Source organism: Drosophila willistoni (assembly GCF_018902025.1).
Source record: "Drosophila willistoni isolate 14030-0811.24 chromosome XR unlocalized genomic scaffold, UCI_dwil_1.1 Seg105, whole genome shotgun sequence".
NCBI classification, from domain to species: Eukaryota; Metazoa; Arthropoda; class Insecta; order Diptera; family Drosophilidae; genus Drosophila; species Drosophila willistoni.
Genome location: NW_025814054.1, coordinates 2,755,865 through 2,779,284, shown reverse-complemented (window position 1 = coordinate 2,779,284; position 23,420 = coordinate 2,755,865). Strand labels below are relative to the sequence as shown.

Here is a 23,420-nt window from a genome sequence, read left to right as displayed (position 1 = left end):
AAACGCCACTGACAAACAGGAAATGCCTCAGCCAAAAAAAAAAAAGAAAAAAAGTTGACCAAAAAAGGCAAACGCTTCAAAATACTTTTTTTTTTGTTTGTTTTTTGTAACTGCAAAAAAAAAGTTCAACAACTAACGAAATTTAATACAATTTGTATACCCTGTAATTGTGCAGACAAATGGGCATATCCACAAAATGAAAACTCTATTGGCCTAGTTGGTTGTTTACTTTAGCTCAATAAATTGTTAAAAGCGTCGCGTATCACCTTATATGGAATACATATTTACATATCTAATAATTAACTGGTTTTCAAATCGAACCAAATGATCATATATATACAGATACAGAAAACATATGGCAACTTTGGATATAAAAATCTAAAGAAATTTCTAAATAAAAGTGGAAGAAAGATGTTTGCTAGGAAACTATTAAAGTCGTTGCCAAAAATCAAAATTAGTTTTTCTTTTTTTTTTTGCTCGCTGAGGCTGCTTCCCACTGTGATTTTGTTGTTTTTTTTTGTATTTCTTATTTCTGATTTGTAGTTTTTTTTTGTTTTATTCTGCTATGCTCGAAATTTGACAGCAATCTGTCAGTAGCTCTCTTTTCCTGCCTGTGTGTGTGTGTGTGTTTGTGTGTGGGAGGAAATTCCGCCAAAATGAAACATGGCAAAATGTGTGAAAAAGTGCTATTCAAGTTGTTAAAAAAAATGTAATTCAATAAGGCAACCAGCGAGATTTGGTTGTTGGGGTTGTTGTTGTTGCTGTCACATTCTTGGAATTGATTGTGTCTAATGAATTGTTGCATTAAATTGAACTCTTTTTTTTTTGTGTTTTAGTATTGGGTTTCACTTTTCTGTGTGTTGTGGAATTTGAGCAATTAGAAATTATTATTAGCTTGATTGAGCACAGAGATTTGATATGACCATTTATTGTATGACTTTGATGTTCCATTTCTATGATGATGATGTCAAGGGACGTAAAAGTTGACAAATTCTTATGTAATACTGGGAAGAACAAACATATTTCTAAACTTGGCCAACCGAACGAATCGTTTGACATCAGAATCAGTTAGTTAGAGTGAGATATCAGGTAAGGCCAATTCAATGCATAATATTATAAAGACCTTGTTTTTTTTGTTTTTATTTTGGTTTGATTAACAACTTTTGTGAAATAAATTCCACAGGGTGCTGTATTCTCTCTTTCTTTCTTTCTTTCTTTTTTTTTGGGATCAGCTTTGTTTGCCATATGGTTAACCCATAACCCAAGAACCAAACAACAATAAGTTCCCTCACAATGATTAATGGCACAAACTGACTAAGACATGTCAAATCAAAGCTATAGAAATTTCGATTACATCAGCATCAGAATAACTGAGGCACTTTCTCATGCAAAAAAAAAAAAACAATAATAATAACAAGAAGGGGGGAAAGAAATAAATTAGAAACGAATCATAATTCCCGAAATCAATTTAAATATTTGCGTGTTAGCGTCATAATCAATCAAATTAATAGAAATTTATGCGAATTGCCAACGCAATAAAAATAAATTGTGCGCAAAATTATTATGGCCATTTCCGTTACGAGAGTAAAAGTGGCCAGACACCAGATAACCAGCCAGCAATAACAGCAACAACAACAACAACAACTGTTAAAACACTTTTAGCCACGGAGAGCAAAGATCTGCAAGAAATGTTACTTCTTTTTATATATTTTTTTCTTTTTTTTTAGTTCAAAATTGGCATCAATGGTTGAGGCTGTGGCTGAGGCTGGTACTGGGGACTGTTACTCAACCGGTTGGAGTTGGTGGCGGTCTGGAGTGCTAGGAGCATATGTTGATGTTGCCTGGTTACGTGAGAAGACCCAAAAACTCCTTTTTTGGGGGCGCGATCAAAAGTGGAAAATCACGTTTTTCTTTTTGCCGCTTAATTTTGTTTACTTTATTGTTTGTTTGCTCGTTGTTGTTGTTATTGTTGCTGTTGCTGTGTTGAAATGGTAACAAAAATTCCCCCCCACCTTCCTCCCAAAAACAACAACAACAACAAAAAGCCTTTGCCAGTTGCGCAACTGTTTTGCGGGCTTATAATTTACGCAGCAAGCAGCAAGAAAAAGAAGTAAAACCAAAAAAAGCCACCCAAAAAAAAAGACCCAATTGAACCAAAAAAGAAAAAAAATTAACCCCAAACCAAAAAAAAAAAAAAACATTCTTTAGCAATTGCAAAAATGTTTCAACCAAACAAAAGGCAATCACAATGCTGCGATATACCCTTGAAAATGTTTATATTAGAGAGGGTATATTTGGGCGAGCTAAATAACCTCACGTTCTATAGATCAAAAATGGACTTTCATATATATTTTTTAGAGAGTATATCAAATTTCGATTCGACATTTTTATTTTATTTTATTTTCGAGATCTCTTTCTATAACGAGCTGACCCCACCCGCTGACTTGGCTGACCTTCGATCTCGTTGGCTGCTTTAATTAAAACTCACTTCAATTATAAATAAATTTATTAGAGCAACTATATATATATACATTTTTTCACCAATTCTTTAAATTTTTTTTTTTTGGTTCGTTTCGTTTGAATTTTGAAAATTATGATAAATGATGTGAAGGAAATGTAAAGGCATTCTAAAATGCAAAGACAAAGACAAAGAGCTAATGAATCGCACACCCACTGAACTTTCAAACTTTTATATGATTTTTCGCTTCACTTTTTTCAGTTTTTATTATTTTTGGAGCTTTGCATGTTGTGTCCACACCTACAACTAAGCGCACAGCATGTTAATTATTATTTTCTTGGCTGCTTCCGTCTTTAAATATGCCAAAAAGCCAAAAAAAAAAAAAAAAAATAAACGTATTAAAACCATAGCATGAAAACCTACAAAAAAAATGTAACTAAAAAGAAACCAAAAAAATTAACCACTATTCAAATTATAGAGGAAAATGTAGTTCATGTAAGAAACCAAAAACAAAAGACTTAAGACACGAACTGGCTGGCAATTTATATAGTAATAGTTGTTCCGTTCGGGTCCAAGTTAAATATGATTAAATTAACTATCCAAAGTGCTTAGTTAGATGTCTTAAATGTAAAATGTAAGTAGTCATTCACTTTAGTTAATATGACTTGGGAAATAACTAAAAAATGGACAAAAAAAAGAGAAAAAGAAAAAGAGAGCCAAAAACTGTCTAGGATAATGTTAAACAAATGCTGACTAAATGCTCTCAATTAATAAAGTCTTAAATCTAATTTGTTCTTAGACAATTTTTTTATATTGTTTCTTTTGTCTTTAAGGCGAAATTCCTTTAATTTAATAAATGACTAATTCTGCTGACGACGACCTTGCCGCCCCAAAAATACAAAACAGACAATGTAATTCCCAAATGTTAAACCGAAATTAATTAAAGCTTAATAAATTTAATAAACGAGACTGCAATGTGGTAAATTGTCTAATAATCAGGCACACGAAATTATAATAAAAATGTCAGGCCAGGCAAGAAATTAGCTTAATTTAAAGGCATCGCCCACTGGCTGACTGACTGTGACGGTGAGACTGAGATTCGTCTTCCTAAACCACCACAGCCTTGCCTCGCCTCGATGTCACTCACCCTCCTCCTCCTCCTCCTCCTCCTCCTTCTCTGACAATGTTTCAATATTCTTAATGATGGCATGTTGAAATAATTGAGGCGTAAATGCTGAAAACGTGCGGGTGGAAACTTTGGTTTTAGACATACAAATTCGTATTCATATGTACATGCAAGGCACTTAGAATAAAGTGGCAAAAGAATTTTGAATGAAAACAATTGAACTCAACCTTGTTAATACCATAAATAAAATAGTGAGGCATCAAGCATACGCAATGTTCGCCATGAACCGGTTGCTTGTGGCCAGCCACACTTTCACATAATAGCAAAGCATTTCCGTTTGCCACATGTTGCGCAATTGAAATTGCGGTTGCATCTTGACACTCCTCCATTGCCTGCACTGCACCTCATTGCCTCCATCATGACCGGTTGGTTACCTGTTGGCCAGTTGTTACCTTGACTCTGAAGCAAAAGCAAAATGACATGTTTTTTGCAAAAGTTGCAAAGCAGATTGGGCCAGATGCTGTAAGCAATTTCTGGCATCCTAAAACGGATGCTTGCACATTTGTCAATACAATTTGGTTGTATGTTATCGAACCCACCAACGCCACGAACTAACTATACTAGATATATACATATACCCTTTACTCCCCCCCTCTCCTACTGTCAATCAAAACAACAACTGGAGCCATTTCAACTTCAACTTTTGATTTTTTCTTTGCAGCTGACACTTGTGTCTCTGACTTTGGTCTCTTGGGGCAATGCCAGCCAGAGTCAGTATCACATTCAAACGGATGAGGGACCCGAAAGATATTTCCGCTTCCAAACGGACAATGGACAGTTTCGTAAAGAGAAACGTTTGCAGGATGGCACAGTAATTGGTAAGTGGAGGGGCTAAAAAGGCAGGAAGCCAAATCTTGAAATCGGCAATATAAACTAAACTAAAAATGAAAGCCATACCATTTCCTCTACAATAACTGAATTGATATTTATGCCCTCAGTTTCAAATAGATCTTTTATTTTTACTAAAGCAGTAACTCATTTTATAGAGCCACAGAAGAAAAGCCTTAACTTCAATCTAGGAATAAATTTGATCAGATTGGAGTAGCAAGTCGAACTTTATTGCTATTTATTGGCTTGACCAATGAATAGAAATTAAATAATCAAGCATTATGCCTTTATTTGGATCACAATTAATATTCATTTGATTTATGAATTGCGCACCAAGTTGTAGGAAAAAAATTTAAAAAATGCAACACAATTAGTAACTACTAATTCCCAAATTATGGACTTGACAGAAGATAAGAATGTCCGCTAGCTTATATGGACAAAAACTTGAGTAAAAATTTAGAAACTATAAATCTCTTCATGAATATATCAAGACAATTATCCAAGCTATAAATAAAATTATAATACAGATATATGACAGAATAATGTAGAATTTCGTCAATGATCTTCTAGAAATCTTAAGTATTTACAACTATCTTTCCCTCTCCCTCTCTTATTTAGTCAATGGCAAAGAGATAATGTAAAGAGATTTTGAATGTGAAAATTTTGAGGGTCGCTAAAAGCTCGCGAACTCACACTTTCTCTCTCTTTTTCACTTAGCCAAAGCAAGGAACTTGAGAAAGTTTGAGAATCGTTCTCCTACTTAGTCGCTTAGCTCAAGTGAAAATTTTTACCAATCTCTCTCCCCACTTCTCTTTCTACAATCGCTCTTTCACTGTGCTACTCCTTTTCTCTCTATAACCAAATCTTTTAATCGTCTGCATCAAAGATAAGACCACAATTATTAGTCCCTTTCAAAAAACAAATTGCTTCAGTAATTACCAATTGTATAATTCCGAGTAGTATATATTAATTCCATACCGTGAATCATTCTATACTCAATCAAAAACTTCAATACTATTGGAATAGAAAAAAGAATATGCAGGGAAGGAATCTTTTTACACTTTATCTCTTCTTTTACATCTAATTATTATCATCTGATTTGATTGAAACTTGGGAATATGTTGTATAAACAAACAGTAAATAGTTTTCTCATATCACTTGGTCGGTTCCTTTTTCAATTCATTTAATCAGATATAAGGACCGATTAGATAAAGCAAACCAATATATAATGGTAATTCGTATTTTACTCTTTTTAGGTACTGAAGCTTGGATCGATGCAGCTGGTTTCCTTAGACAAAAGGACTATATAGCTGATAAGCAAGGCTATCGTATACTGAAATCGAAAACCATTTTCGTAGGTCAAGGACGAGGCATAGAGGTAATTTCTTGCTTAAAGTTTTTACATGGTTAAATCGTAAACGAGATTTACTCCTTTTGCAGGATGCCATTAAGTCTACCAAGGCAGCTCCAGCTCAATCGGGAGTTTTGGTTGACGGCAATGCTGGTGGTAATAGCATAGCTTCCTCCTCTGGTTCTGGCTATCAGAAGGCTGGCTATGTATATGCTTCGACAACAACAACAACGACCACACCTGCTCCAGCTGTTGCTATTCCTTTGGAGTACGAACAATCGGCCATATTGGCATCGGGTGTGGGCAAGCTAAACTACTTGCCACCCGAGCAGGCAGCACAAATTGAGCCCCAAACCCAATTGGGTTTCGATCATTATCCCGATGAGTTGCCCAGAGCCAGGGATCAGTTGCTATCGGTCTCGCCAGTGGTGCACATACAGCCCAATTCGGAGCCTTTGGATGAGCTGCCGAATGCCATCAATGTGTACGATGAAGAGGCCGATCGTGCCTTTGGCCATGGTCAGTTTGGATCGGTCATAAGTTCCACGACGACAACGACGACAACGACAACTCCTCGGCCTACTTCGCTGTATACTCCATCATTGGATATGCTGCCGCCCGCCTTCAGTTCACATAGACGTCGCCTGCGTCCGCGTCCGCGTCCATCGGCCATTGCCATAGTGGCCAGCACTCCGTCTCCAATATCGTCTCAGGAAGCCTTTGCCTACTCTACTCCAAAACCATTTGCCGCCCCGCCCCCACAATTTCCGCTCCATGTGGACACTGGTTATCAGTATGTGACGCCCCCAACTGTAAGTGGCTACTCACCCCTGGAGGTAAATTCGCTAGACACTGCTCCGGCCCTTTTGCCACCGTTGCCCGATCGTGCCTATCGTCGACGACTGCGGCCAGTGCATTCCAATCACTTGGACTCTGCAGCCGAATATGATGGTGTGAGTGTTAATCGGAATGGTTTCCGCTATGTCCTGCCCAAGCAATACCACGAGGAACAGCAAATTGGTGAGAAGAGAGCCGGCAGTTTTGGTTATGTTGATCCATTTGGCATACGCCGTGTGGTCTATTACAATGCCTCGCCAGGACGTGGATTTGTGCACAGGAATAACAATCAATTTGTGGGAGCCAATGGAGCGCCCTACGATGAGCCGGGACCAGCTCAGTTGGTTAACGAATAAACGAAATGACTAGCTAATACCGATCGCTAGAATGATCATACCAATTAACCAATCAATCATAAACACCCACACACTCACACACACACACTGCCTCCAGCTGTTCCAATGCACCAAAACTAACCGGGAAAAACCTCAAATTGAAGATGAAACCGTAACTGAAAAGTATAAACAAAGAAGGGTAGTCCAGTCAAAGGATCCATTGGCTACCCCCTGACAAAGCCCCAAAAATCAACCTCACAAAGATCAAAGATTTGATGTAGCATAAGCAAAGTTGATTTACAATATGTAAATTCTGTATTTTTTTTATTTTTTTTTGTGTTGTGAGGAGGGATTTTTGAGAGTATTGTTTAACGTTAACTTTAACCTGTACATAACCCAAGCTTTAAACTGATTTCTTTTTTCCCCAATCTATATATTTTGAACTCTATGTCAGATTCGAACCATTTACATACACAAACAAAACGAATATCTGTGTTAATTAATTTAATACTTATATATACATACATATGTAATTTAATTTATATATCATACATATATATATCTGTGTATAATCCAATTGTGCAATTAGCGCCTAGAATTAATAGAATTTATTATTTAAGTGAGAGATCGTTTCATGTATTAATCTTGCCATATTAACAAACAAGCAAACACATTCCACACACACACAGACACACTGTCTCACAGACACACACACACACCCACACGCACACATGTACTTATAAAAAATATTTGTAAAATTCAACATAAACTAAAAACTTTGACAATTTCTTAGCCAATAGCTGTTAATTTGTCATACAAACAAATGAACACCCGTTGCCAAGAAATTGTTAGAATCCCAACAGTTAATTGTATAAAATTAAACATTTTTAGTTAATAAAAATCCATAAAAGACAATAGATAATAACATCTATTCTATTATTCGAGGTTTTATTTCGTGATCCGCTCAATGAGATTATCCTGAAATTGCTCTTAATCTCTTCACTCTAAGCCATCCCGCGAATGGCCTTAAGTAGATCAACTGTGGTCAGCTGGAATTCATCGGCATACCCATACCAAGTCAAATGGCCTCGAAACAAACAATTACATACAAGCGATTCAGGATAATATGGAAAGTAAGACCAACATCCCGAGAAGAACATCCAACCATATCGTCCATATCCAAGTTTAACAAGATTTGTTTGCAGCGACTAAACAAAAACCAAAGCGAAATGGTTACTAAATATTGTTATCTATGCCATCTTGGCCAGCTCTGCTAAAGGATTAATTATCAATTTAATTGGAAACGGTTGGACTTGATTATTATTATAGCTACTTACATGGTGTCTTAAGGTAATTATAGACCAGGATTGTAGTCTAAAAATTTCAACATTAAACTAGTTAGTGAATCCCAACCACTAGAGTCTTTTTGTAATAGATTATTTCATTGAACTGAAATCATTTGGATTCGCTTAGACTTGTGCAATTCAATCGATCTCTCTATCCGTATTCATATCGAACTGTCATGCCAATAAATACATATATATATGTATATATAGAAGAGAATTAAGAAACTTATTCAGGAATAAGAATGCAGAGAGAATGGTCACTTTATGACTTCTTGAGGGCCATGTAGATTCATAAGTAAAGCAATTTGTTAGTCCTAATAGTTGTAGATTCCTTTAAAATTCTAAAATATATAATGAAGTAAATAAATCGTCTCCACGACTTAGGTATACGATACACCAGTAAAACAAATATTTCAAATTTATAATAACAAATGCATTTACGTATTTTTAAAAACTCTGTTCACATACTTTTTATCTCGCCCCCACCAGCCGATGGTCAACTGCGCCAAATTTGATTGCACAAGGTAGAAAATTACGGTAGATAATTGAGTTTTTCAAATTACGGGGGCGGAAAGGGGTGTGGAAAAAAATTTGAAATAAACTTGATGACTTAACATACTACACGAGCCTACATACCGAATTTGGTCGCTCTATCTCTTATAGTCTCCGAGATCTACGCGTTCATACGGACGGACGGACATGGCTAGATCGTCTTGACTGTTGATGCTGATCAAGAATATATATACTTTATGGGGTCGGAGAAGCTTCCTTCTGCCTGTTACATACATTTTGGCGACTTAAATTATTAGTTAATAACTATGAAGATAAACATTTCACTTCCTAGAGTATTCAATTTGATACATTTTGCCAAGAACTCATTCAATTTAACTGAATCCTGGCTACGCATTTGCCTTGAAAACCCCTGTTAAAATCTTCTTATTTCTAGCCTAAATTCCCAAATAGATTTGGCCAATAAAGAAGGCTTAGAAAGGTAGTACTCGGTTAAAAAACTAATGAGGCATTATGAAATGTTTGCTTTCTTTGTCATATGAAATTCTGAAAATGCCTTATATGTATAATAGGATGAAGTACGAATAAGTTTCAGACCGATTAGATTTAAATAATAAAGCCTACTCCGATTTTACTTTACCTCTGATTTAATACTCTCTTACTCTGTTCAATCGGTATTCGGTATTCCCTCAGTTGGCTTTGCTATCAGAATCAGCTGTTTGGTGTCAACTGTTCCCATCGGTTTCATGATTATCGGCTCAGTCATTTGCTGATAAGTGTCTAAAGCATACACACACAATTCTCCCAGCGCAAAACCAAATTCTAAAACAAATAAATTTATATACAAATATATAAAAACCCAAAAAAAAAAAAAGAAAACTTATCTAATCGAAACCAAAATAAAACGAAAAGCAAACGCTAAAGAGGAACTTTAGTAAGTGACTCAGTCAGTGGGTCAGCGAGCGAGTGCAATGCAGATTTTTGTGCCCCTTTTATTGCTCCTTGTGGTGGGCAGCTGTGAATTGGCCAAAAGTGCCAATATATTGTGCCTAGTTGGAACATCCCGTCACAATAATCCCAGCTGGTTGCGCCCTCTGTTTTCGGCCCTGGCAGAGCGTAATCATTCGTTGACTCTATTGAGTACCGATCCCGGCAAGGATGATGGTGTGCCCGAAAAGAATATTGTGAGAATTCATCTGGAAAATGAGTATGATGTGGTGAAAAAGCATTTTATGGTCAAAGAGACACGTTATTATCACGAACATTGGAGTGTTAAACAGCTGTTGGTATGGTATGAGGCATTATTGGGCACCTGCCGCGGCTTGATTGAAACTGAAGCCATGAGCCACATGAAAAAGAAATTGGATGACATTTTGAAAAAAGAATACAATTTGATCATCTACGATGCGACTTTCTCAATGGATTGCCTTTTGGGTTTATTGCCAATCAATCAAGTGGCCCCCATTATGGGTGTTAGTAGTGGCAAATTGACCACAGATCTAATGGCCATGGTTAGGGCTGAGGATACCATAAATCCAGCCCGAGTGCCACACTATCTAACCGAATTGCCCAAGAAAATGAACTATTGGCAGCGCGTCTTGAATCATGTCATGTATTTGGGTGAATCATTGTAAGTTTAAAATTTTGAATGTTTTTGAAATTGTGTTTATCTGAAATTATGTCTGAAATTTGCAGCGTTCGTTGGTCCGTGGTGGTTCCGGTATTGAATAATGTTCTTCAGGATCCCTATGAAAATCCTTCAGTTCAATTAATGTTACTCAATACTCATCCTGTCTTGGATTATATCCAAAATCTGCCACCCAATGTCATTGAAGTAGGTGGTCTGCATATATCATCCAAAACTGAGGCCATGCCGGAGTATATTGAGGAATTTATGGAACAATTTCTTGATGGCATTATCTATATAAATCTACCCTATATCGATTTAATGAACGGCTTAGGGCCCAATGCTGTGATTCAGATGATTAATTCTTATCCCGATTGTGGTTTCATTTGGAATGCCCATGGACTGGCAGAGTTGCCTGAAAAGATTCCCAATTTGTTAATGTGTGATAATATTAATCAGCACGATATATTGGGTAAGTCGGAGCTTATGAATATTAATTTCAATCTTATATATACATATGTGTATTTTTAATTACAGCCCAGCCTCAAATCAAGGCTTTTCTGAATCATGGTGATAGTTTCAGTCTTCAAGATGCCATCTATTATGCAGTTCCATTAATTGTCTTGCCTTTGATTTTGGAAGAATTCAATGTAAGATAATCATTTTGATTACTCAAGATATTGTCTATAATTTCCTACTTCCAGAATGCCCAACGGATTAAAGAACGCGAATTGGGTGTGGTACTTACACCCAGCGAATTCACATTGGACTCATTTATCAAACCCTTGAAGAGCGTTCTAAATGATGCCACCTATACGGATGCATTGTATCAAGCTCAAATCAAATTTCGCAATCGCCAACAGAGACCAGTTGAGTTGGCCATTTGGCATGCCGAGCAATTGATATCCGAACCGCAAATGTATAAATATCTTGCCCAACCGGACACAGTTGGACAAAATTATTTTGTCATTCACTCATTGGATATCTTGATATTGCCATTATTTGTTCTCATCACTTTTGTGCTCAATTTGGTGTACCTGATCTATCAAATCTATGAGGGCTATAAATTAGAGAAGGTGCCAAAGAAATTAAGTGAAAAACAAAAGAAACTAATTAAGGATAAGAAGAACTCAAAAACTAATGTACCTAAAAAGGAGGAGGCCGGTGAGACAACTATTGGAGCGGCTGAGTCCAAGGATAGTCTCAAACCTAAGGATGAGTAAGCAATCCAAAGTGTATTTTAGTTAGATCAAAAATATTATACACACATTGTATTACGTTTAAGACTGCTAATAAATAATACTAGAACTGCCAAAAAGTATGCTACATTATCTTTAATAAATGGATCAATCGTCCGTTTGCTGCTCTCTCTCTCTCTCTTTTAATTTTGGCATTAAGAGGCGTTCGGTTACTCAGGTAGTCCAGCCTCTACCGCTACCAGGTAAGCCGAAGTCGAGTTTCGTTTTATTGCCTTTTGCGACAAGTGAAAGAAATGCCTAGACCAGCAATAAAACAGAAATTTCCCGCCGATGTTTCAGTATTTTTTGAGAATCCGCTGTGAACAGACGAGACCTTAAAAGAATGTTAACCAAATTGCTTAAGATTAACTGCACTTCACGGCAATGTACATTTGCCAAGCCATTCGAGGCGATTCCTGGACCACGCGGTCCTTTTGGACTGGGCAATCTTTACAATTATATGCCTGGCATTGGCAGCTACTCCTGGCTGCAATTGCACAAAGCTGGCCAGGATAAATACGACAAGTATGGCTCCATAGTTAGGGAAACTATGGTGCCTGGTCAAGATATTGTTTGGCTCTACGATCCCAAGGATATAGCCACTCTACTCAATGAACGCGACTGTCCACAGAGACGCAGCCACCTGGCCTTGGCCCAGTATCGCAAACAACGTCCTCATGTCTATAAAACCACTGGATTGCTGCCCACCAATGGTCCGGATTGGTATCGCTTGCGTTCCCAACTCCAAAAGGAACTGAGTGCACCAAAAAGTGTTCGCAATTTTGTACCCCAAGTGGATGGAGTGACTCAAGAGTTTTTGCAATTTCTGCGAAAATCGCAACAAGATCAAGTAATACCAGCCGAAGATATGTTGCCCAAGTTAACACGCTTGAATTTGGAATGTGAGTGTTGATAGAGTTGATAGAGCGAAATATTTATTAATCTTTGGTATAATTTAGTGACCTGCCTCCTTACCTTCGGTGTACGTTTGGACTCCTTTTCCGCCGCAGAGCAGCATCCAAAGTCACGGTCCACTCGCCTCATGCACGCCGCCGAGACGACTAACAGCTGCATCCTGCCCACCGATCAGGGTCTGCAACTCTGGCGCTTTATCGAAACCCCAAGTTTTCGGAAATTACGTCAAGCCCAATTGTATATGGAGAGTGCAGCCTTGGAGCTGGTGGAGCAAAATATGCAAAATCCAACCAAGAGTGCTTCATTAATTAGCGCTTATATGGATAATCGTCATTTGGATCGCTATGATGTGGTGGGAACAGCAGCAGATCTATTACTAGCTGGCATAGACACAACCTCATATGCATCAGCATTTCTGCTCTACCATGTGGCACGAAATCGGGATGTTCAGCAAAGGCTATACGAGGAGGCGCTTAGGGTATTACCCGATCCCAAAGAACCTCTCTGTGCTGACAATCTACGCACTGATATAACCTATACGAGGGCAGTTCTAAAGGAATCGTTGCGCTTGAATCCAATATCCATAGGTTTTGGGCGCATACTTAATCAGGACACTGTACTAAGTGGTTATTTTGTCCCCAAGGGGGTAAGTTCAGACACACAGAGAGAGAGAGAGAGATTTTAACTAATCTATTTTCCTCATATATAGACTACTGTGGTTACCCAGAATATGGTTGCTTGTCGTTTAGCCCAGCATTTCGATGATCCTCTGAGCTTTCAGCCTGATCGTTGGCTCCAACAACGTAATGCCCTGAATCCGTATCTAGTTCTGCCCTTTGGTCATGGAATGCGTGCTTGTATAGCTCGTCGTCTTGCCGAACAGAATATGCACGTATTGCTCTTGCGGGTAGGCAAAATCAAAGATTTATTCAGATTTGTTATTCAATCGATTCCAATCCAAATTGCTTTCCGTTTCTGATATCTCTTTCTGTAGCTTTTGCGCAACTATGAACTCATCTGGCGTGGTCAAACAGATGCTGAATTGGACGTCATCACATTGCTGATCAATAAGCCCAATGCTCCAGTATTGATTGAGTTGCGATCGCGTTTTTGATCGATTTACAATTCAAATAACCGAATTGAAATTCCTTCTTTTTTCTTACATGAATTTGCAAAAACATTTCTCATACTATATAGTACATATACCTATATATATATATTTATTTATAATTCAGTGTAAATTATATTACTAGACTTGATTGTGTATGTGTGTGTGTGTGTGTGTGCGCGTGAGAATGTGTGAGTTTGTGATGTATGATTTTTCATACTACTTACTAAGATGGATAAAAACACGAAATCCTGGATCTCTATCTATCTCTTTTTCGCTTTCTACAAAAAGTGCTCAATACAAGTTTAAAAAAAGGCATATGCATGGGGAAAAAATTTTATATATAATAAATTAATCATATTATATATTCTGGCTACTTGTTGTTAAATCGATCGATATATAAATATATATATATATATATAGCCGAAATTAATGATAAATTCTTTATTATTTTTTATTTTCTTCTTATTCTTTCAGTTTTATCAAATTGCTTTAGCCTGTATTGTTTGTGGGTGTGGCTGTGGGTGTGGGTGTGCGTGTATTGGTGTGATTGTTCGGATATAATACTTGAAAAGTCGAGTTTTATTTTCAGTGAATATATAATATTGTATATGCAATTTGTGATGACTAAATATATATTTAGATATATATTTTTGTTTTTTGATAATATAGAGAATTATATGAGTGTATATGTGTATATGCACTTGTTGGTGTGGATGTTGTGTGTGTGTGAGTGTGTGTGTGTGTGAGTGGGTATTTTGTGGTCCTACGAAAAGCCTTCCCATTTTGAGTGTAAGCTCATTTCGATTGAAAACCATCTCCTAATTATTACATAAGTATATATAAGACTATAAACTCTACTACCTGTTATGCTTTTCTGTTTTGTCCAGTCAAAAAAATATATATATATATATGTATGTATATATATGTATATGTGCCTATATATCAGTACCTATATTTTGTATAGATATACATATATGCGTTCTAATCTGATTTTAACCTATAAGGACTTTGGTTGTTTGCCGCACTAAACGCTAGGATAATGATTGGTGAAAAAATACATATGAATATACATTTTGTTTTTCATTATTTTGTTGTTTTTGTTGTTTTTTGTTGTTGTAATTAAGTAGGAAGCAATCATGTTGCATGTCTGGGTATCTTTCTGGTCCTACCAACTATTCGTATGGCTATCGTTGAATATGTTTCATGATGAAATTAAATGAAATGAGATGAGTAGCTATGGAGCTTGATGCTAAATGAGGTTTCAAGTTCTGCTGCTGTCATTGATTTAGAGCTCCAACAGCAGAACCTCTTCATGCTAGAGTATATTGAGTAGAGATGATGAGTCCATCATGCGATCATCGTAGAGGCTCAATGTTTTACAGGCTCTGGCCTTTCGCACCGACGGTGGGACATCTCCTGGCGTCTTAACCCGCTCGCTGGGATCACGCAAACGTTCACTACTCCCCCGTGCACTGAAGACTTCGCGGAAGACCTCAAAACTGTGCTGGCGACGCATTTGCTGCTCTGTTATGGCCGTCGATGGGGTTACCATCATTAGGGAATTTGTGCGCAAGTGTCCAGGACGACGTCCTTTCGAACGGGTTAGAGTCTGCAGCTCATTGCCATGGCCATGACTTTGTATGGAATTGTTATTTGTATGCTTGATCAAGCTACTTGACAGAGATCGGGGCACTATGTGGGCTGGGGTGCCGCTTCTTTGCTCGGCACTGCGCAGCTGTATGGGCGGCGGACCTATCTGATCTGATCTGTCCAATTGCAGGTTATTGGGTCTCGCCTTCAGATTGGATTTCTCTTCGCCCAACTGCAGTTGGCGGCACAATTCCTCGGCATGCGCCTTGCGGAACAGCTTTTTGTGGATTAGAGCTCGCACCCCATGCCAACCCTTTAGTTTATGATCAGTGTTCTGCTGTTTGGGGAAGCCCTGACCCAAACTCGAGGAGTTGGGATTATAGATCTTTTGTGACTGGTGCGGCTGGTGATTGTGCTGGTTGTGATGGCGCTGCTGCAGATGCTGATGGTTGGCTATGAGTTCCTCCACACTGACATCATGCTCTAGGCAGGAGAGGCTATTCTCCTCATTTGCATTTTGGAAACTATGCTTCTTGCTGCGCTCAACTAAAACAGGTGCCGTACGCAATGGTAGGGGAGCCAGATTTCTCTCCTGGCAAGGATTTCGACCCTGATACGGCTGCAATTGCTGTTGTGTGTAGCTGAGGCTCATTAGATTCTTCTCCGTGGGCAATTGTTGATTTGGAGGCGGTTGTAGCAGACCCACAGCTGTATCTGAATTGATTTGAGCCTGAGCCTGATTCTGATGATGATGCACTGCAGCTGCTGTGATTAAGCTGGAACTATGGCTCTGATCATCGGTCGATAGTGTGGCCAGATTATTGGTATTTAGTAATGGGCTCGAGGGTTGAGCCTGCAAACGTGGCCTCAAGCTGGACATCTCTTGCATACGCTCTTCGGCACACAGCGATGTCAGACGGGCATCTGCATCATGATCCCAGCAATCTTCGCAGGTATCCCGCACCAATTTAGCCGCAGCTCCGCCTCCCCAACCAGCGGGGAAGAGCGGACGAGCCTTGTGCCGCACAACCAGAGTCTGCATGTGATCGAATGACGGATGTGAGCCAACCTCCTGTTCATATGGAGCCTTGTAGGGCGGTATCATTTGTCCTGGGGCATAGAAGTCCGCACAACGCATCGATACTTCCCATAGAACCAAGCCCAAAGCGTAGACATCCATTTGCTTGAGCGACGTCTCACAATCCCTGAGATTTACGGCTCCTTCCAGCAACTCGGGAGCCATGTAACGCAATGTGCCCACCTCGTTGATGCTTTTCGTTTCGGCCATTGCCACTTCGCCTTTATATTCATACTTCGAGCCAAACACTTTTAAAGCGAAACCAAAATCTGCTATGCAACAGCTGAGATCTGCCTGGACTAGAATGTTTCGTGAATTTAAGTCACGATGGGCCACACAAGGTTTATGCTGATCTCCCAGACGCAATTCCGTATGTAAATGAGAAATGCCACGGGTTATGGACTTCAACATGCCACAGCATTGAGTAAAGTCCGTGGTATTGGCTATTAGCCAATCCTGCAGGCAACCCAAGGGAGCCAAGGATAGGACCAACTGGTACTCCATGCGCCCATCCATGGTGCAGCGTTCATCATAGCCTGAAAATGACAAGAGAGACAGAGAGAGAGAGAGAGAGAGAGAGAGAGAGTTCTCAAATAAATGCCTTTAATTCATTTATAAATATTTCATTTCGTTTGCCTACCAAAATAACTCAACAGAGCCGGACAATCCATTAGGGGTAAAGCATAAATGTTACGCTCATTGATGTAATACTGATGATGAGCCTCTGGATAGATTTTCACAGCCACTTCCTGATCATGGAGTAGACCCTTCATCACTGTACCATATTTACCACTGCCAAGCATACCAATCAGATTCATATTGTCGACGTTGCGTAGATTTGAACTGTATCCGGGACCCGATGGAGCCAATGGTGACTCTTCCGGTTCTGGTTTCTCTTTGGCCACACGGCAATACTGTACAGCAAAAAGTATGCCAATGGTTAGAGCTGTCACACCAACCAGACAACCCAACAGTGTGCTGGCCCAAAACGATTGATGTTGCTTGGCAGCCGCTCGCTTTGTGGCCTCTATCCGCAAATTGTTGGCCAACTCGAGTGGGGCTGGCTCAACTACAGCCACTTTGGCATTGCACAGATCCCCCGAACAGCAACAATAGTATAGCGGAGTATCCCGTGATGTGGGCGCCGTACTAGTGCATTCCGTTTGACTACATATGGAATTGCGATCCTTCCAGCAGCCTACATGATGGAGATTTATGATTGATTTGCCATTAACGTTAACATTTTATGACTCTCAGATCTTACCTTGTTTAATAATTACGGATCCATTGGACGTTTGATTCCATAGAGTGAAACAGAATGTATAGCCATCGGAGCAGATTCTCTGATGTGACTCATTTGCCAATGGGCTTGATTGATATTGTTGTTGCTGCTCCCCACTACTGTACATGTCGCCCTCGCTGTTATTTTCCAGATCATTGTCTTCATCATGAACATCCCTTTCCATAAAGCTAATGCAACTATGTTGACGCTTTGTCGGAGTAACAGGTGCTGCAACGTTGAAAGAATTTCAATTTACATTTGCAATTTATTTTTTGGCTATTTGATGTACTTACAAGCCTTGGCTAGAGCCAGTAATATTAGGGCCATGATTAGGCAATGGCTCCATATTCGTTCATTCATTGTTGCAAATCTCATTTGATAATTTCGATTCGGTTTCGCTAAGTTTTGTTAACTTTTTCGCTACCAATTTGTATTTATCACCTTAACTCCTTTGGTTTTTATTTATGACATGACATTTTGTGCGGTAAGCAAATGACGACGGGGACGACGACAAAACCCAACAAAAATCAGCTGAATAATAATAATAAAAAGAATTAGCATTATAGGCATACATACATATGTACATATATACAAAAAGAAAACAAATCGAATCTTTATTGAAACGACTATAGTATACCCAGCAAGAAGTTATAAAATTAATAGCTTATTTCTCTCTATGGGTGAATGTAAAAAAGGAAAGAAAATCCTGGATTTCTTATTTATAAGTTCCAGATGAGTTATTAAATACAAGAAAAATGGCAAATATACACACATATGTATGTACATGAGCGTATGCATGTGTGTATGTATGTATGGAAATAGCTTAATTCCATTTGGTCTGAACCTTTTTTATTTACTTTATTATTCTATAGGGAATGTTGGAATGGCAAAAAAAAAAAAAACAAAAATAAAAACTTATCAATTGACAGCGACAAATGTCTGGGACACTCTATCTCCCTCTGCTTGCTTCTCTTTCTAAACATGGGTCTCCTATTTCAGTCTGTCTCCCTCGCATTCTCACATTTATTCACCATTCCATTCCTTCCTCGTCTCACCATTCCCCTTCGCCATTTCATATTTCACTCTTAATGTAACTGTTTTTGTATTCCATAAGCAAAAGGCAACAAATTTGCACTTTATCAAGCCCAGACCTAAATAGTCAATCGACTGGCTTGGCTATGATCATCGTCATCATGATCATCATCATTATCATCATCATTATCATAATCCGCAAGCCTTTTCACCCACTTCTAAATACATATCATATATGTATGTATGTATATATTTGTGTGAAGGGGCGTTACGTTGCATTGCACTTTGGAATCCCATAATATACCCAAGCCCAAGTAGGCGCCAAAGCGAACTGATTCCCCACCTACCTTACTCCCTCATACACACACACACACACACACACACACACACACACCTTTAGTTAAGTGTGGCGACGAAGAAACTGATTAGAAATTATACTATATAGGTACATTTTTTTTTTTTTTTTGCAGGCATTAATTATGTGGCTAGTAAAAGCAACTGTGGCCTTATCTGTTAAAACTATATATGTATGTATGTACATGTATGTACATATGTATGTATGTGCGTGTATATGTATATTGCTTGACAACATTTGGGTTAATTGGAAGTGACAAGGCAGAAAATATTTTTAACAGGATAATCAACTAGAGAAATTAGTTGACAAAATAAGCAAAGATAAGTTATGGCAATTAAAGCATAAATTCCTTTCTTTCTGTCACCGAGAAACCTGATCTATAACCACATATGTACATACATACATACATAACTGCGATATCGTGTTTAGGCCTAGACCCATTTGATACCCTTATATACAGGGTATCAGGTTTGTCTATTACTGTAGCCAACTGAATGAGTATAAAAAATCCAATATATTGACTTTGATTCCCCTCTCGTATTTTGCTTTTGATTCATTCAAGTTTGTTATTTTCTTTAACTGATTAAAGAATGAAAACGAAAGCTTTACGAGTAAAAGTGATAACACATAATTCTAAAGCTTTAACAAACAAATAAGAATGGAAATAATACTTTGGCTATTTTAATCCTTTTTTGGAAACGAATAAATAAGCACTTCATTTGGTGCATGGTATACAGAAGTTGCACAAATGAATTGGTAATACCAGGACAGGTGTATATTAGACAAAATGTGTTTGTAAATTGGTAAAGAGCTCCGTAAATTACTTCTGTTTTTTTTGTTGATAGTAATGAATTCTTTGTACATATTTGGGATTCAATTTTCTGCTTTTTGTTTTTGACCACCAGAGCCCCAAGGAGAGGGACTGGAGGCGACCGGAACGGAGAACACAGAGCGGTCAGAGAGGATATACATCATCAACAACCACCAAATTGAACCGAGACTGAGATCGTCCGGCCGCAGAATTATTTCTCCAGGCACATGCGCATGAGCGAGAGAGAGAGAGAAGAAGAGAGAGAGAGAGCCACAGGCACAGGCAAACAAGCAACTGTCGCGCCAAAACAGGTTCTACTGGCGCTAGCCCCAAGCAGAGAAAAGGAGGCAGAGGGAGAGAGAGAGAGAGGAAGCCTCCAGCGGCTGGTGAGGGAGAGAGGGACAGCCCACGGCGCCAGTTAATTGCAAACACTTTTTAATACACTTTTCCATTTATGCGGCATGTGCAATATTTTATGCAGGTGAAACAAAATGCCTGTAACTAGGTCATTCCATATAAAGGTAATGCATAGTAAACACAATTTCAATTTGCCACACTGAAAGCGATGTTAAATTGCAGAAAGAAATGCGTATAAAAAATATGTTTGACATTAAGAACATCTTATGTATTTAGTAGCTTGCAAGTTAACAAAAATATTACGTATACGTACAAATTTTGGTGATCCTGATGAGGTAATATCTTTAGAAAGACATAAAATAGTTAATAAGTTTAGGACTTTATGGGATTTTAGAAATCTACTTAAATGTTTAGTTTAAATATGGATCTAGAAAATATTTTCGAACATTTAATCCAAGTTTTCGGCTCAGTAAATTTAGTAATTTTCGATAGACATTTTGTCATTATGAGGATTTTCACTTTTTGGGGGATCGAAAGAGATAACAAAAGTCAAAAACAAGTCAAAATTTTGGTTATTTCTCCCTTGAGTTCGTCCATTGCTCAAATTTTAAGTGACTTTTACCTATTATGTATTTTTCTTTGCTGCGGTTAGAGTATCAATATTTCGTCATTACTCACTTTCAATTTTCTATACCATTCTTATATGTTTCTTTTTGGCATATCGTTTTCTTGTTGTTGGGGACTGATTAACTTTTTGCATGCTGTTTGTGCATTTTTACCCACTCCAAATGGTGTTGCATTCTGTGTGTGTGTGTGTGTGTATGTTTTTTTTTTTTTGGCTCATCTTCCACAATTGCGACAAGATTCGGATGCGGCACGATTGCAAAGGGACGTAGAAAATCAATGCAAAACACAAAAGTGCAAGCAGGCGACGTCGACGACGACAACAACAACGATAACAAAAACAACGTCGCCGACGACGACAATGCATGTATGTATGTAAGTGTGTAAATGTGAATGAGTCTGGAGTCTAGGGCTTGTTGTTGACTTGGTCTGGGGGTCTCTCTATTTGCCATTGTCAAGGGGGTGGATGGGTGTGCTTGAGTCTCGTCTGGCCTGAGTATGCGTGCGCAAACCGACTGCCGGACGGACTGACTAAGAGAACCAGTCGTTTTTCTTGGGACTTGAGTCAAAGTAATGATTTTCAGATACCCTGTAAGCCATTTCACTGATTCTCATGTCAAACACTGATATTATAAAGGTTAAGCGAGAACCGATATTTGTTAAATAATTGACAGCAAATAGACTGTAAGTCTCTGTATATTTAATTTGATGTTACTTTTAAATCTTTAACAATTTTATTCAAAATTTATTAATCTAAAACTGTTTATAAACACTGAATAAGTTTCTTTTACAGATAAGACCTTCTTTGGCCCGTTATAATTTATAGTCGACAAATATTAATAACCTCTCATACCCTATTAAAGTTATAGGGTATGCAACAAAAAATTGATTTTTCCAAAACTTCTTGTATTTTACTTTGCGGAAAAGTTTTGCACAAGTCGATGTGGCTTCCGTTTTTCAACTTACTTTATTCTCCGTATTTAATCGGACTGAATATTGTTAATTGTCAAATGTAGGTTGGCTGGTTCCACAATTATAGCGAATTTGTTGTTATAGTTGTGTTTTTTCGCCCACTTTTGCTGTGCACAAGAAAGAAAACAACAAAATAACTGCACAATCGCCATAAATTTATTGTTATTGTATTCTGGCCCGGCGCCAGACGCATTTGCTATTAAATTTATTTGTTGTTTGTTTTATTTTTTTACTTTTGTTGCTTTATTTATTTATTTATTTTTTGTCTGTGTTGTCTACTTTAAACAAGTTTGTTTAATAAGCGCGCCGCTAAATATTTCAGTTTTTCGGCCCGCCGAACGGAAGAACTAATGGAATTTTATGAAATCCTAATTAATTGTTTACTATTTACAACATAACGAACTGTTGTTTTATCATAAATTTCTTGTCGAATTTTTGCCGACGAACGCGCATGACGACGTCCTCTCACCATGAAATCAAAAACAGAATTCCGATTTTTTTGTTTACTAGAGCTGGGAAAACCATCGATGGCACCATCGATATTATCGATGGAACCGATGGAGTGCGAGAAGGGGGAGTGAAATGGTAGATGGAAAGACGTACCAGGTAGGAGCTTTTAAGCACTTGTTGAGCTTGATGCTCACAGGACGAATTTCCAAATTAATCCAATTCGTTTTCAGCAATCAAAGGATCTGTTCAATTGGAACTATCTGTACTTAGGATTAAAAATCCTAGGATGTTTATGTCATAGTTCTCCCTTTGGTTGTCAATATTTGTGGGCTCCAAATTGGATCCTGTGGCCGAATTGAAAATTTTAGTATAAAGTTTATCTTATTGTTAGTTTTATAGAGCTTAAACCTATTCTTGGGGGCCAAAGATGTACGATCAATTTTAAAAAATATAAAAATATTTTTTTTTTTTTTTCAAAATTCATTTAAAAAAACCGTTAGGAATAGGCTCACGAAATTTACGGTACATCATCTCAATAGAATAACCAACGCTATAATTTAACACATTAAAACTTTTCACTAACATTATTTAAAAATCGTGTGGAATCAGAATTTAGGGTCAATAATAGAATATGTATATGTAAGAATATAATCAATTGTTCTATAAGCTGCCAATTCCATGCGTAGGTCGATTTATTAATCTTATACTGTCAACCGTATTTGCATTATTAACCGATTTGTTGATATGTATATATCGGCATGGTTCGTTCTGTGATGCATTTTGTTGATTACGATCTTGCTGTTTTTGATAAGATGAAAAAACTCTCGAATAACGTGTACATATAATAACGTGTCTACCACGATTTGAACGTCCTGCATGTGGCATTTCAAATTTTTGTTATTAAATAATTATCAAGAGTTTGAAAGAAAATAATTTACTATACAATCCATAGGGTGGAATGATATATTAAAGTCGTAAGAATGTGGGCAACAGGCGGAATACATAAATTATGTACAGGACTACCTCTTTTTTGTGCTGGATGTATGGTTGGAGTTAAAGCAATTTAATTATTTAATTAAAACAGCATTAGGAAAGATAAAGGAGCAATACTGATATAACGGCAAACC

General features: G+C 37.8%; 4 protein-coding genes across 4 annotated transcripts; 3 read left to right on the top strand and 1 right to left on the bottom strand.

Annotated features, from left to right (window-relative positions):
- The first annotated feature begins 4,167 nt into the window (after nt 1-4,167).
- Nucleotides 4,168-7,501, top strand: LOC6645986. Its single transcript, XM_002068870.4, has 3 exons — nt 4,168-4,462; nt 5,729-5,850; nt 5,913-7,501. The coding sequence occupies exons 1-3, from the start codon at nt 4,168-4,170 to the stop codon at nt 7,014-7,016; spliced, it is 1,521 nt and encodes a 506-aa protein (XP_002068906.3). The 3' UTR covers nt 7,017-7,501.
- A 2,227-nt stretch (nt 7,502-9,728) lies between these two features.
- On the top strand, nt 9,729-11,799 carry LOC6645985 (UDP-glucosyltransferase 2). The gene is made up of 4 exons (XM_002068869.4): nt 9,729-10,481; nt 10,547-10,950; nt 11,016-11,128; nt 11,183-11,799. The coding sequence occupies exons 1-4, from the start codon at nt 9,823-9,825 to the stop codon at nt 11,699-11,701; spliced, it is 1,695 nt and encodes a 564-aa protein (XP_002068905.3). The 5' UTR covers nt 9,729-9,822; the 3' UTR covers nt 11,702-11,799.
- A 225-nt stretch (nt 11,800-12,024) lies between these two features.
- On the top strand, nt 12,025-13,838 carry LOC6645984 (cytochrome P450 302a1, mitochondrial). The gene is made up of 4 exons (XM_002068868.2): nt 12,025-12,618; nt 12,676-13,277; nt 13,341-13,538; nt 13,626-13,838. The coding sequence occupies exons 1-4, from the start codon at nt 12,060-12,062 to the stop codon at nt 13,743-13,745; spliced, it is 1,479 nt and encodes a 492-aa protein (XP_002068904.1). The 5' UTR covers nt 12,025-12,059; the 3' UTR covers nt 13,746-13,838.
- LOC6645983 (bone morphogenetic protein receptor type-2) lies at nt 13,812-22,321 on the bottom strand. Its single transcript, XM_002068867.4, has 5 exons — nt 21,838-22,321; nt 17,986-18,223; nt 17,675-17,920; nt 17,051-17,608; nt 13,812-16,946 (listed from the first exon to the last, which is right to left on the bottom strand). Exons 2-5 carry the CDS (start codon nt 18,065-18,067, stop codon nt 15,058-15,060), a joined length of 2,775 nt encoding a protein of 924 aa, XP_002068903.3. The 5' UTR covers nt 18,068-18,223; nt 21,838-22,321; the 3' UTR covers nt 13,812-15,057.
- Nucleotides 22,322-23,420: the final 1,099 nt, after the last annotated feature.